Genomic DNA, 14,085 nt, shown 5'->3' on the forward strand with positions numbered 1-14,085 from the left:
TGTTAGGCCAGTCCCTTCAGCTGCCACTTAGGGCACTGAGCCCTGGAAAGGAACAGACTTCACCAAGGTCCCCAGATAGGGCATGCGGCCTTATCCCAAGCCCTTCCCTCTATAGCCCAGCTGCTTGTCTCTCCCCTGACCCAGAGCAACGGTGCTCTTTCCCCCCTGCCCAGGTATGAGAACAGAGGCAGGAGCAGGTCAGCCAGCCCAGGATCTCAGGACGCATCCCTTCTATCTGACGACAGGCTCAGCTGAGACTCACAATTTTTATCTCCTTTATTCTGGGCTTCTCCAACTGAAAATCGGTCCCATGACCCCCTCCCCCATCCAGTCCAGGTCCCTCCCTCTAGGCAGGGCCCAGGCCCACCTTGGCAGGTCTTGGTGAAAGGCTTCCAGTTCTCCTTGCTGATGATGGGCAGGCACACCCGCCCGTTGCTGTCCACATTGGGGTGGTAGATCCTGGTTGTGAATGTCACTGTCGGAGGCTTGAATGGATACTCCTCAGGGAAGCTGATGCGCAGGTTGAAGGCCTTGAGGTTGTAGGGAGGTTTCTCCTGTGCAAGAGAGGGATCAAGCTCTGTGCCGAGGCACGGCTGCTCATTTTCCTTCTAGGGCCTGGATCTGGTTTCCCCCCTCCCCGCCCCCGCCCCAGGGTCCCAGGCATCCTCTGCTCCACTCCTAGGAAGAATCATGAACGGCGACATGCCGCAACACAAATAAGCTCTGAAGGCATTGTGCTAAGTGAAATAAGCTAGATCCAAAAAAAAAAAAAATATTGTATGATTCCACTTATGTGATGTACCTAGAACAGTCAAATTCATAGACATAAAATAGATAATTAGTTACCAGGTGCTGGAGGGAAGGAGGGATGGGGAGTTAGTGTTTAATAGACACAGAGTTTCAGTTCTGGAAGATGAAAAAGTTCTAGAGATGGATGGTGGTGATCGTTGCACAATAATGTGCGTGTACTTAGTGTCATCGAACTCAGAACTTAAAAATGATGAGGATGGTACATACTGTTACGTGTATTTTACCATGTTAAAAGAAGAAAAAAAAGAACTCGGAGCTGGAGTGACCAGTTGCCAGGAGCCAGCAGAAGACCCTCTAGACTTCCAGCAACCAGAAGGCTTTCCTGGGCACCTACTCTGTGCCACCCTGTGCTAAGGGCTCCACACACATTAGCCCATACAGCACAGTGCAGGGGTTATGTGGACCTTGGAGCCACTCTGCCTGAGCGTGACTCTTGGCTCTGCCACTTCCTAGCTGTGTAACCTCAGGCAAGTAACTTAACCTCTCTGTGCTTTTCCATACGGAACAAATAACAGACTTCTTCATAGGGTTTATGTAAGAATTAAATGAGCTAATTTATGTTAAGAGCTTAGAATAGGGCCTGGCACATGGCAAACACTATGGACATGTCAGCTATTAGGATAAGTATTATGAAAACTCATGAGTACTAGCATCTCCACTTCCAGATGAGGAAACTCAAGTGTAATGTATATAAGTAACTTGCCCAGGGCCACAGTGACAGTGCTAGGATGGGAACTCAGCACTGTCCACTTGACTTCTCCACACATGGGCAGTACTCTACAAGCCTAGTGGGGAGGAACCTCAGGACCTGGGTGACCCCAGCATAGAGCACAGGGGCCTTCAGGCTGGTTCCAAAGCTCCAAATCCTTTCAGAACCTTCGTGATAGAGAAGACAGGACAAAGACAGTCAGAATGACATAGGTATGCAAGCGCAGAGTCAAGGTTTTAAGAGAGCTCCTCTTCCTTAGCAGAAGGCAGAAAGGAAGCCGTAGGGGTCTTGGGTGTGTCTGAGATAAGAGCTGGGGCAAATGCTGGGCAGATAAAGAAAATGCCTTAGCTTTCATGTTCTCGATAATAAGAAGAGGCTGGGACCTGGGAAGTAGACACAAAGCCACGTGTGAGGCCTCAGAAAAGGACAAGAGAGCGTCTGTGTGTCCTTCTGCAGGGGTTGCAGGCTGGGCTGCCCGGGTCTTAGCAGGGGAAGGAGGTGGCGGAGCCATGAAGCTGAGAGCCCTGGGTCCTGGGAACCCATCCTGGCTCCGCCTCGAGCTTGCTGTGTGGCTTTGAGCAGCTCTGGGGCTCAGTTTCCTCGTCTGTAAAGATGAGGAAGTTGGACCAGACAGAGGGCTTCACACGGCACCTTAGGGTCAGCTGAGAAAGCCCTACTTCTTCCGAAGCCCTGAGTTAAATAAAGCATTTCGTTATTCTTCCAGCCCAGAGAAGGTGTGGTGGACTGTTTCAACCCAGCAGCCCACAGGACATGACAGAGGGTCAAGGGCTGCCCTGACTCAAGCTTTTCTCCATTGTTCTGGGCTACAGGTCAGTTGAAAGAGAAGATGGCACAGGGACTTCCCTAGTGGTCCGGTGGGTAAGACTCTGCGCTCCCAACGCAGGGGGTCTGGGTTCAATCCCTGGTCGGGGAACTAGATCCCGCATGCATGCCGCAACTAAGAAGCCCGCATACCGCAACGAAGAACCCGCGTGCCGCAACTAAGACCCAGCACAGCCAAAATAAATAAATAAATACATTTTAAAAAATAAAAAAATAAAGGAAAAGAATATGGCACAACCCAAGCCATTGCCTTGTCAGTAAGAAGTCTGGATCCTAAATAATCAAATGAATTGTTCCCATTAAATTCCAAAGAGCTGATAAAAAGCTCAATTGTTTTCATTTTTATTTCCAAGTATCCAAAGGTACATAGATGAACTTCTCCAAGAAAATATCTGTGGTCACTAATAATTAGAGGATACAATAGACATCTTGCACTTTGATAGGCCCTTTGGAATATTACTTTCAAAGGGAGATTCTATCGAGATGATCTCTAATAATAAACAGAGAAAAAGCAGAATAGTAGAGATGAGTTACCTGTGTTGTCATATGTAACAATAATTTTCTGAAATACGATTTTTAAAAGAGAACAAAACACATTTTAGGTCTGAGGCAGCAAATTCTACCAACTGTGGGAAACAGGAACTTTATCCTTGACAAAGACCCAACAGATCTTTTCTTCTTTTTCTTTTCCTTTTTTTTTTTATGCCCTTTGTCTACTGAAGCTTCCGTGGTGGCCTTGGTAGCTACTGGCTTGCAGAAGGGGTCTCTTACTAAATCCAAAAGGCTTTTAGCCTCTTCATCAGTCGGCCTGGACCTCAGAAGCAATCAATCCAGAGAGAGACCCGCCCCCTCTGCCAATGATAACCTCCAGTGAAAAACAGGATTCGAAGGCAGGGAAGATTCTTGCCCAGTCCTAACCCTCCGTGCCCAGGCTCCTGGCCTAAGTGGCCCCGGTCCCAGGCCACGGTCCCGTGGATACTCACAGGCAGGAGGAGAGCGTGCCACACCAGCACGTTGGCATCATCGCTGAACAGGTTCCGCAGGTACCTGGGGAGCTCCTTCTGAAGGCCCTCCAGCTCCTGCAGGGGGACAGAGCACGGGCAGTTGGCCTAGTCTCCCCTACTTCAGCCCCCTCCCCCTGCCCCACAGCACACTGTCCAAGTCCCAAACAGGACCGCCCAGGGGACAGAAGCTGGCAGAGTCATAGCCCCCATTTACTGAGCACTTGGTATGTGTCAGGCACAGTGCTCAGGGCTTTGAGTGAATCACCCAAGTTTAGCCTCACCCCAGCTCTGTAGGTACCAGGTGGAGGGAACATGCGTATCACTGCTTCCAGATATTATAACTTGGGAGTAAACTCTCTTAGGAGCCTTTTCTCCTGAAACCAAGGTACTTAGTGTCTGTCCTCTTGTCCTCTTCCTAGAGAGTCACGAGGTCCTCCCTCCCTTCCATAGCACCCAGTATGACGACGTGCCTTTACAGTGCTCAGGGCAGAACAGGCAGCAAAGACATCACCCTGTCCCTGTCAAACTGCTCCAGACCAGGCCTGGGGAGGGGAAATGACTCAGGCAGACCATAGCAGAGGAGAACTCTACACATCAAGCAGAGAAACAAGAGGACAAGCAGTGACTCACTTTCCCAGAAAGGTGACCCAGTCACCTAGACATCACGGAGTACCCCCAACAGCCCTCTCCTCAATAGCATCCTCTATTGACACTTGACTAAGACATGGCCCCGCCCTCGAGAACTTCATTGGAGTAACGGAAGAAACACAGATGTGATTATGTGAATAACATGTGGACACATAATAGGGAAGGAGAGGGGAGCAGGAAAGCGTCACGCAGGGTGACACTGTGAGCTGGGTCATGTGGAATGAATAAGAGTCTACCATGCAGAGAATTGGAGAGGTACCAAGGCAGAGGGCCCAGTAAGAGCAAATATATACGGTGCGTCCCATGCAAGATTCATAGTTATTATGGGAAAAGGGCTCCACGGTCAAGTACACTGGGAAACACTAGGCTAAACAGACTTCTTTCCTACAGGACTTCCCAAAGCCTTTAATACGTTACTGTGTGTTGTGATTCTCCAAGGTATGAGCCCAAGCATGCAGTACTTCTCAAATGTATTAAACGAAAGAACCCCTCTCTCCATTTTGGGGTCCATCTTGTTGAACAATAGACTTTAAAAAAAATATTTCCTTTTCTTTTTAAAAAAAACTTTTAAAAATTGAAGTACAGCTGCTGTACAATATTATATGTTACAGGTGTACAATATAGTGATTCACAATTTTTAAAGGTTATACTCCATTTATAGCTATTATAAAATATTGGCTACATTCCTCATGTTGTACAATATATATCCTTGTGGCTTATTTTATACCTAATGATTTGTACCTCTTACCCCTCTACCCCTATGCTGCCTCTCCCCACTGTAATAGACCTTTAAAAAAAAACAACAGCAACAGATAAAAAGACATTCAGGGAATTCCCGGGCAGTCTGGGGGGTTAGGACTCCACACTTTCACTGCCAAGGGCGTGGGTTCGATCCCTGGTTGGGAACAGAGATCCTGTAAGTCACACGGTGCAGCCAAAATAAAAATAAAAATTAAAAATAAATAAATAAAAGTATTTTTTTAAAAAAGACTTTCAAGGGCAGGTCATATTTTTCTGGAACACCAAATGGTATAAACCAGTGGTTCTCAACTGGGGGGTTACTTTACCTACTTGCCCCCGGGACGTCTGGCAACTTCTAGGACCATTTTTGGCTGTCACAGATGGAGGAGTGCTACTACATCTAGTGGGTAGAGGCCGGGGATTCTGACAAACACTCTACAGAAAATTATCCGGCCCAAGATGTCAATAGTGACAAGGTTGGGAAACTCTGGTATAAACAAAGGCAGAGAGAAAGGTCCCCAAAGCCAGTCTACAGCTGGGGAGAGGCCCCTTCACACTGTGCACCATCTAAACTTTCTCTGCCCCCCAACATACAAACACACCCTATCTCCTGTTTCTTATCTTTCCATACTCCAACTCTGTTCATGCCAACAAACTGCTTCTTGCACCTTCTGCCCAGAATCTATGACCCCTCATTTATCTTTTACCCCAAACTAGAAGCATCTGCTACTACAAGTCCTAGTTTCAGTATCATCTGTGACTCTTCAGCAAGAACGAAGCCCCAGGTTGAACAGAGAAGCTCTGGAATGGACATTTTCCCCAAGTTTACTATAACTGGAAGAACTTGGACTTTACCGGTTGTATATGAGTTCTCTCAAGACTTTCCCAAAGCCTGGGGATCCTGAAAGCCAAGCTAGGACACACAGTTTGTTCCTGAGGCCTGTTAGGAAATCACCTGATTCAGAGGAACAGAAAATGAAAGTAGGGAAGCCACTGAAAGAGCCTCTGGGGTGTAGCCCCACCAACCTGGGCTCTAATTCCAGCCCCATCACTCCCTACTGGGTGACCCAGGACAATCAAGTTATTCTCTCTGAGCCTCAACTTCCCCATCTGTAAAATGGGGGTATAGGACTTATCTCACAGGGTTGCTGTGAGAATGAGATGAAATAACTAATGTAAACTACCTGGCATTTAGTGGTGTCAGTGCTATAAATACTGGCTCCTAGCTCTTTCTCCTAGCTGGAAACACTCTCTGCCCTATTTTGCTGCCAACCTCCAGATTTCAGTCCTCCTGGGCTGAGCCTGCTCTGGGTGCCCCAATCTCAGATCATTTTCTTCTCAGAGGCTGAGGGTAGCACCCCCTCTTCACCCCCCTCAAGCCTGCACACAGGAGGGGCACTTCTGAGAGCCTCAAAGCCTGAGGGGTGTCTGACCCAGGACTGCTCTACCTTCCCCATCTTTCTCCAGTCCCAGCCACATCCCACTCCTCCAAACATCTTGGGTTTTCCCACCTCCTGGGGAAAATCGCCCCCTCCCCATCCTTCCCGACCTCACTTCAAACTGAGTCCCTGATCGGAACGAAAGCTCAGAAAGGGCAGGTTTGTTTATCTCTGCCTCCTTATCTCCTAGAACAGGAGCCAGCATATAGGAGGCATTCAACAACATTTGTAGAACTAATGAATACACGCCACCTACTCCAGGACACCTTCTAGGTTCTCCCTGGCATCTTTCCCTCCCGAGAATACCCTGAGAACGTTGCTTTCAACTCCCACTCAGGATCGCATACTTCTCGGGACTCTAATGTGGGTACCAAAATATGGGGCGGGCCATGGGCTATTCCAAGGCAAGGACCTTGTCCTGGTTATCTCTGTTCAAAAGGCACCTGCCACCTCCCCCAACAGAACACCTGGCTCCAAAAAAGACGCCAAGGAACCAACCCTTCCCGCACCTGAGACGCACGTAATAGTTATCAGAAGTTTCTGGCAGAGAAATGAAACTGAAACCAATTTGGGGGGAGGTGGCTCATCCCCATCACCAGCACAGCTCAGGGAGCCAGCGACACCCCAGCTCGACACGTCCTCACCTCCCCAAACTCCAGCTCTGGCCCCTCTCGTAGACCCACTCTTCCACTGGGGAGGGGGCAGGGATGCAGGGTTCAGCCAGCCCTGGTACCCAGACAAACAAATGAGCTCAGAGAGCTGGAGGAGGGATGGAGGGAGGACAGAACAGAAAGTCACCGGAACTGTGACAAAGGTGTCATCCTCCTCGCGGTTACCTTCGCCACCCGCTTGCTCGCCGTCATCTCGGGACCGAGTGTGAAGCTCCGACTGACTCCAGCGGGAGTGCGCACCGGACTGCGAACTCCGCGCGCCCCGCCCCGGGGACACCACCTCCGGGAGCCCCGCCCACTTTCCGTTCCACCCGCGGGGACTGGGTTGACCTGCTCCCCACCGCCTCGGCTGAGACTGCGAGGCCACCGAGGGGAGGACCCGCCCGGTCCCCGGGGCGGTGGGCTCGGGTCCCCGGAACTTGAGCTCTTTTGTCGTGAGACCAGGCGGGCCTGGGAGAGCGCGGCGTTGCCGGATCCCTAGGGGGCGCCCTGCACCAGGCAGCGAGCGCGAGGGGGCGCGGGGCCGGGGTCCGCCCATCCGGGTTCTAGTTCCAGCTCCGCCGCCAGAGGCCCTGCGGGGGGCTGCACCATCTCCGCCAGGCCCTTCTCAGCCGCCGCCCCAAACACACACTCGCTCTAAGCAAATACAGGATGCTCGCTATTCACGCGCAGCTCCGCGACAGGTCGCTCGGGGGCCTCCGCCGTCAGACCGCCGCCCTAAGTCCCTCTAGCGAATTCCCAGAGCCCACTGGGCAAATCATTTTCCCTCTCTGGGCCCATGTGCCGCCTCTCTAAAAATGGGTGGGAGACAGCGTAGACTATATCCCCGACAAGGACCCCTCCCTGGCAGCTTGGGATCCTTTGTGCTGTCCAGCATTCGGTGGTGGAACTGCAGACGTTTCTCCCAGGTGACTTCTTGATGCAGAGCACCGCAAGGGGGCGCTGTTGGATCTGTTCTCTTGCTTTGGGGTTTGGTAGACCCTTCAGTCCTTTACTAGGTTTAATACTTAGTAAGTGCCTACTATATGTTAGATTTGGGAGACAGTTGGGGTGTTGGGAGCCCCAAGATGAACTTGAGGGGCCTGCCTTATTTTACCATCAGTCCATTACAAACTGCAGGCCTACTGTGTGCCCCAAAACACAGCCCGGAGTCTCCAGCCCTGTGCAAGAGCAGAGGGCCTTTCCCCCAGCACGAAGCTGAGGCCACTGTGGACTAGCAGCCCCAGAGCATGGAGCAGCATCCGGGGAAGAATCTCCTAGTCATAATGAGACTCTTTGGGAGGACTGAACCCATCTTCCTCACCCCCATCCCCAGTCCAGAGGAGGAAGGAAATCAGAAAATATTTTGAGCACATATTTTGAGTTCTGAGCTCACTACCTCACTTATTTTTTTTTTTTTTTTAAATAAATTTATTTCTTTGAGCTGCGTTGGGTCTTCGTTGCTGTGCGCGGGCTTTCTCTAGTTGCGGCGAGTGGGGGCTACTCTCCATTGTGGTGCGTGGGCTTCTCATTGCGGTGGCTTCTCTTGTTGCAGAGCGTGGGCTTTAGGTGCGTGGGCTTCAGTAGCTGTGGCTCGCGGGCTTCAGTAGTGGTGGCTCGCGAGCTCTAGAGCGCAGGCTCAGCAGTTGTGGCTTAGTTGCTCCGCGGCACGTGGGATCTTCCCGGGCCAGGACTCGAATCCGTGTCCCCGACATTGGCAGGTGGCTTCTTAACCACTGTGCCGCCAGGGAAGTCCCCTCACTTACTTTTTAGCTAAGTGTGTTGGAACCAAGCAACTTCTCTGCTCAGATGTGGGATGTACTGTATTTGCAGAACGATTAATTCTGTTTAATTCGATTCAGTTAAACTTTAACTGGGCTTCGGCTGCTGCTGCTGCCGCCTTTGGACCCACGGTGGCTTTGCGGGATCTTAGCTCCCCGACCAGGGATCAAACCCCGGGCCCACAGCAGTGAGAGCGCCAAGTCCTAACCACTGGACCGCCGGGGAAGTCCCAAACTGGGCATCTTCTATAAGCCAGAAATGAATAGGACACCGTCCACAATCCCTTCACATAGGTAGCAATGAAGGAACTGAGGCGTTTGAACCCACCTCTGGTCATTCACCTAGTTAATAAGCGTTTACTACAGAGTGCCAGGCACTGACCACCGTGAGAAAGTGGGGTCCCTGCGCTTGAGGATCTCTCTGACTATTGGGACAGAGAGAAAGAATGCAGCCCCTGCATTTTTAATGCAAAGTGGTCAGCATTAAGCTATAGGCAATGAACTGATGCTGTGGGAGCCAAGAGGAGGGTCACCGGATCCAGCCTCAGAGAGAGGCAGAGGTTTCCTAGTAGAGATAAAGATCCAAGAGAACTGCAAGCGTGATGAGTTAGCTAGAGTAGAACGTGGGGTGAGGGTGCTCCGAGAAGAGGGAACCGCATGAGCAAAGGTGCCTGGCTGTGAATATGGAAACTCAACGTGGTTCCATAATGTGGAGCAAAGTCTGTCCTCCACTCTGTGGTTCGCCTTCCTTTCTCTCACAGAAGCCCTGAGGCCCCAAAGTGAATTCAGAATCATGGACTTAGCCCAGCCTCCCCATCCTGGGGTGGATCCCAAACCCTCACCCAGCTGGGGGGCTCACAGGTGTGACCTTCACATTCTCACACAAGGCAGAGCTTTGTGTGTCAGAATGAGCCCTATTAGACCTGGATTCTAGTTCCATATCTGCCCCCCAGTGCAGCATGGCCTTTGGTGAGCTGTGGAAACTTCCACCTGCTTCCCAGGACCACTGTGAGGCTAAGCTCAACAGCACCGGAGGAACTTTGAAAACTGTAAGTCTGATGCTGAAATCTCAGCCTCTGTGCACCGGTGCCTAATCGAATCTCGGAGACAGAGTTTTGGGTGAAGTTAGAAAGAAGAGCTTTATTGCTTTGCCAGGCAGAGGGGAACACAGCAGGCTCATGCCTGTCAAAATTGTGTGTCCCAACCTGGGAGGATTTGATGTGGGGATTTATAGCAATAGTTCAAGGGCGGGGTCTCTGACAAGGTTGGGGTGTGTACAGGATGTGCACTCCCTTAATCTCAGCTCAGGTGGGCAGTCTCCTAATCCTGATGAGTTTCTCTGGTCCCTTTAATCTCGCCTCAGGTGGTTTCTTGGCTGCTCCTCCCTTGATTAGCAAGTGTTCGAATCTGCCCTTTGGAACTCAGGGAAGGTCATGGAGGCTGGAGTCTTGCGTACAAGAAATGGGGGACAAAAAGACCTCTGTGCCTGGGAGCCCCACTGGGCCCCGCTCAGTTTCAAGCTCAAGATATAAATAATCAGGATGGAATCCCAGCTCCACTATCGTTGGCTGAATAACCTTGGGTAAATTACTTCCCCTCTCTGTGTCTCCAATGCCTCATCTGTAAAATGGGGCTAGTAATAGTGGATGTGAGGAGTAATGTGGTTATATTTGGACAATAAGAGACAGTTATAACAGTAAAAATATTGTAATAACAATACTAATCAGTATTAAAATGATGTCCAGTGCCTGCCCAGGAGTGAGTGTGCTGGGTTGGAGGAACTGAGATGCCTGAGTTTGCGCCCTCAGAGCAATGGTAACACTATCTTCCTGAGAAGGAGAGCTCTTCTTACTTCTCTCTGATCTAGTCGGCATTTATTCATTTATTCCACAAAAAGGTTCAAGCGCCTGCTTCCGCAAGGCCCTCTGTTGAGCTCTCTGCGGGACACAGGGAAGGGTGAGGCCAACCCTTTGTCTTTACCATCGAGTAGAAGGGACATATGTCTGTATAGACAACAAAAGTTGGAGGAGAAAGGCCTCTAAGTCACTCATATATGGAATCTAAACAAACAAACAAACAAACAAGCTCATAGATACAGAGAACAGATTGCTTGTCAGAGGCGAGGGGAGGTGATGTGGGAGGAATAGGTGAGGGGGATCAAAAGGTACCAACTTCCAGTTATAAATAAGTCCTGGGGACGTAATGTACAGCATGGTGACTATAGTTAATAATACTGCATTTTATATTTGCAAGTTGCTTAGAGAGTAGATCTTAAAAGTCCTCATCACAAGAAAAATAATTTGTAACTTGCCTTACTGATTGTGGTGATCATTTCCAGTACATACAAACAGTGAGTCATTATGTTGTACAGCTAAAACTAATATAATATGTCAATTATATCTCAATAAAATTTTTTTTTTTTTTTTTGCGGTATGCGGGCCTCTCACTGTTGTGGCCTCTCCGAGCACAGGCTCTGGACGCGCAGGCTCAGCGGCCATGGCTCACGGGCCCAGCCGCTCTGCGGCATGTGGGATCTTCCCGGACCGGGGCAAGAACCCGTGTCCCCTGCATCGGCAGGCGGACCCCCAACCACTGCGCCACCAGGGAAGCCCCAAATTTTTTTTAATAAAGAAGATATACCCCCAAAAAACTCTAGGTTTGACTTATTGTCTGTTTACTGTAAGAATAAAATGAGATTAGGGAATACCCTGGTGGGCCAGTGGTTAGGACTTGGTACTTTCACTGCTGAGGGCCTGGGTTTGATCCCTGGCCGAGGAACTAAGATCCTGTAAGCCGAGAGGTGTGGCAAAAAAAAAAAAAAAAAGAACAAAATGAGATTGTATACATGAGGGGCACCTTGTAGGTACCAAAGCACTTTTTTACCTGTTTATAATGCAGAGTTCTGGGCCAAAGGTTCAAGTTGTTCAGAAGGGACCAGGACCCCTCAGAGCATCTTTGAGGGGAAGATTGGGTTAGAAAGGAGCAGTTGTTGTCCTCCAGGCCTTCTCCCTGGGCTTGTTTCTGTCTGGGACAGGGAGGGTTAATCTCAGAATCACCCTAGCCCTCCCTTGTCTCCATACAGCCCAGAGAAGTTCTCAAGGAGCCAAAGGCAGAAAGGAATTTCCTGCTTCTTTTGACTGAGGAAGGATTCCCTCTTCCTGTGTCCCCCTCACACATCTCCTTCTCCTGGGTAAATCTCACACACACGCACACACGCGCACACACGCGCACACACGCGCACACACACGCACACACACGCACACATACAGACCTCTCCTGATGGGCTGCACCCCCGTGAAGGCGAGCCCTGCCCTTGTGGGTGAGGTGGAGGCCCAGGAGAGGAGCTGGGGGGGTTCTTGCCCCAAGAGCAGGAAGATGGCCTGCTGAGTCTAGGAACCCGCTTCCTCAGCCTGGCTCAGCCACTCACACACTTGCTAGTGAGGCCGAAAGCTCAGCCTCTGTGCACCGGTGCAGAGTCAAATCTCAGAGACAGAGTTTTGGGTGAAGTAGAAAAGAACAGCTTTATTGCTTTGCCAGGTAAAGGGGGACCCAGCAGGCTTGTGCCTCTCAAAACTGTGTGTGTCCACCTGGGAGGATTTAATGAGGAGCTTTATAGCAATAGTCCAAGGGTGGGGCTGCTGACAAGACTAGGGTGTGTGCAGGTCCTGCACTTCTTTAATCTCAGCTCAGGTGGTCAGTCTCTTCATCTTGATGAGCTTCTTTGGTCCCTTTAATCTTGCCTCAGGTGGTTTCTTGGCTGCTCCTCCCTTGATTAGCAACTGTTCGAATCTGCCCTTTGGAACTCAGGGAAGGTCATGAAGGATGGAGTCTTGCCTACAAACAAGAAATGGGGGACAGAAAGGCTTCCATGCCCAGAAGCCCCACAGGGTCTTGCTCGGTTTCACTAGTTGGGAGACTTTGGACAAGAGAGGTAACAATAATAACAATGGTGGTGGGCTTCCCTGGTGGCGCAGTGGTTGGGAGTCCACCTGCCGATGCAGGGGACATGGGTTCGTGCCCCAGTCCGGGAAGATCCCACATGCCGTGGAGCGGCTGGGCCCGTGAGCCATGGCCGCTGAGCCTGCACGTCCAGAGCCTGTGCTCCACAACGGGAGAGGCCACAACAGTGAGAGGCCCACGTACCGCAAATAAATAAATAAATAAATAAATAACAATCGTGGCAATATAACTACTGTGTATTGAATGTGCCAGGCTGTATTGGTCTGCTTGGGCTGCCATAACAAAATACCGCAGGCTGGATGATTTAAACAACAGAAATTTATTTCTCACAGTTTTGGAGACTAGAAGCCCAAGATCAAGGTCCCAGACTACTTGGTGTCTGGTGAGAGCTCTCTGCCTGGCTTGCAGATGGCCACCTTCTTGCTATGTCCTCATGTGGCCTTTCTTTGGTTCTTGTGCTGGAGGAGAGCAAGAGAACATTAGCTCTTTGTAAATTTATTTATTTATTTATTTATTTATTTATTTATTGGCTGCATTGGGTCTTCATTGTGTGCAGGCTTCTCACTGCGATGGCTTCTCTTTGTTGCAGAACACGGGCTCTAGGCTCGCAGGCTTCAGTAGTTGTGATAGGTGGGCTCAATAGCTGTGACTCACGGGCTCTAGAGTGCAGGCTCAGTAGTTGTAGCGCATGGGTTTGGTTGGTCCTTGGCTCGTGGGATCTTCCCGGACCAGGGCTTGAACCCGTGTGCCCTGCATTGGCAGCAGATTCTTAACCACTGCACCACCAGGGAAGTCCCAGAACATTAGCTCTTTTGTGGCTCTTCTTATAAAGACACTAACCCTGTTGAATCAGGGCCCCACCCTTATGATTTCATTTAATCTTAATGACTTCCTTAGAGGCTCCATCTCCAAATACAGCCACATGTGGGGTGAGGGCTCCAACATATGAATTTTAGGGGAACATAAACATTCAATCCATAGCACAGGCATTGTGCTAAGTGCTTGGTATGCGTTATTATAATTGATCTGTCCCATCAGTGGGATCTTCCCGGACCAGGGCTTGAACCCGTGTGCCCTGCATTGGCAGCAGATTCTTAACCACTGCACCACCAGGGAAGTCCCAGAACATTAGCTCTTTTGTGGCTCTTCTTATAAAGACACTAACCCTGTTGAATCAGGGCCCCACCCTTATGATTTCATTTAATCTTAATGACTTCCTTAGAGGCTCCATCTCCAAATACAGCCACATGTGGGGTGAGGGCTCCAACATATGAATTTTAGGGGAACATAAACATTCAATCCATAGCACAGGCATTGTGCTAAGTGCTTGGTATGCGTTATTATAATTGATCTGTCCCATCATTCTCACTTAATTTTCACTCTAACTGTATAAAATAAGTTCTTTCATTGTCTCCATTTTTTTTTGGCTGCACTGCACAGCTTGTGGGATCTTAGTTCCCCAATGAGGGATCGAACCCGGGCCCCTGGCAGTGGAAGTAT

The 14,085-nt window shown here is 50.0% G+C and overlaps 1 protein-coding gene across 1 annotated transcript; it reads right to left on the reverse strand.

The window, feature by feature from the left end:
* Positions 1-215: 215 nt before the first annotated feature.
* On the reverse strand, positions 216-7,098 carry UBE2L6 (ubiquitin conjugating enzyme E2 L6). The gene is made up of 3 exons (XM_028500919.1): positions 7,031-7,098; positions 3,346-3,441; positions 216-554 (listed from the first exon to the last, which is right to left on the reverse strand). The coding sequence occupies exons 1-3, from the start codon at positions 7,055-7,057 to the stop codon at positions 216-218; spliced, it is 462 nt and encodes a 153-aa protein (XP_028356720.1). The 5' UTR covers positions 7,058-7,098.
* Positions 7,099-14,085: the final 6,987 nt, after the last annotated feature.

The sequence above is a fragment of the Physeter macrocephalus genome, chromosome 16 (genome assembly GCF_002837175.3).
Source record: "Physeter macrocephalus isolate SW-GA chromosome 16, ASM283717v5, whole genome shotgun sequence".
NCBI classification, from domain to species: Eukaryota; Metazoa; Chordata; class Mammalia; order Artiodactyla; family Physeteridae; genus Physeter; species Physeter macrocephalus.

Excerpts from the sequence above, each read along its gene's own strand:
- UBE2L6 (XM_028500919.1), bottom strand. The coding sequence starts at position 7,057 with ATGACGGCGAGCAAGCGGGTGGCGAAG. Across the intron at positions 3,442-7,030 it reads CGAGCAAGCGGGTGGCGAAG|GAGCTGGAGGGCCTTCAGAA; the intron begins GTAACCGCGAGG and ends GTCCCCCTGCAG. Across the intron at positions 555-3,345 it reads GGCACGCTCTCCTCCTGCCT|GAGAAACCTCCCTACAACCT; the intron begins GTGAGTATCCAC and ends TCTCTTGCACAG.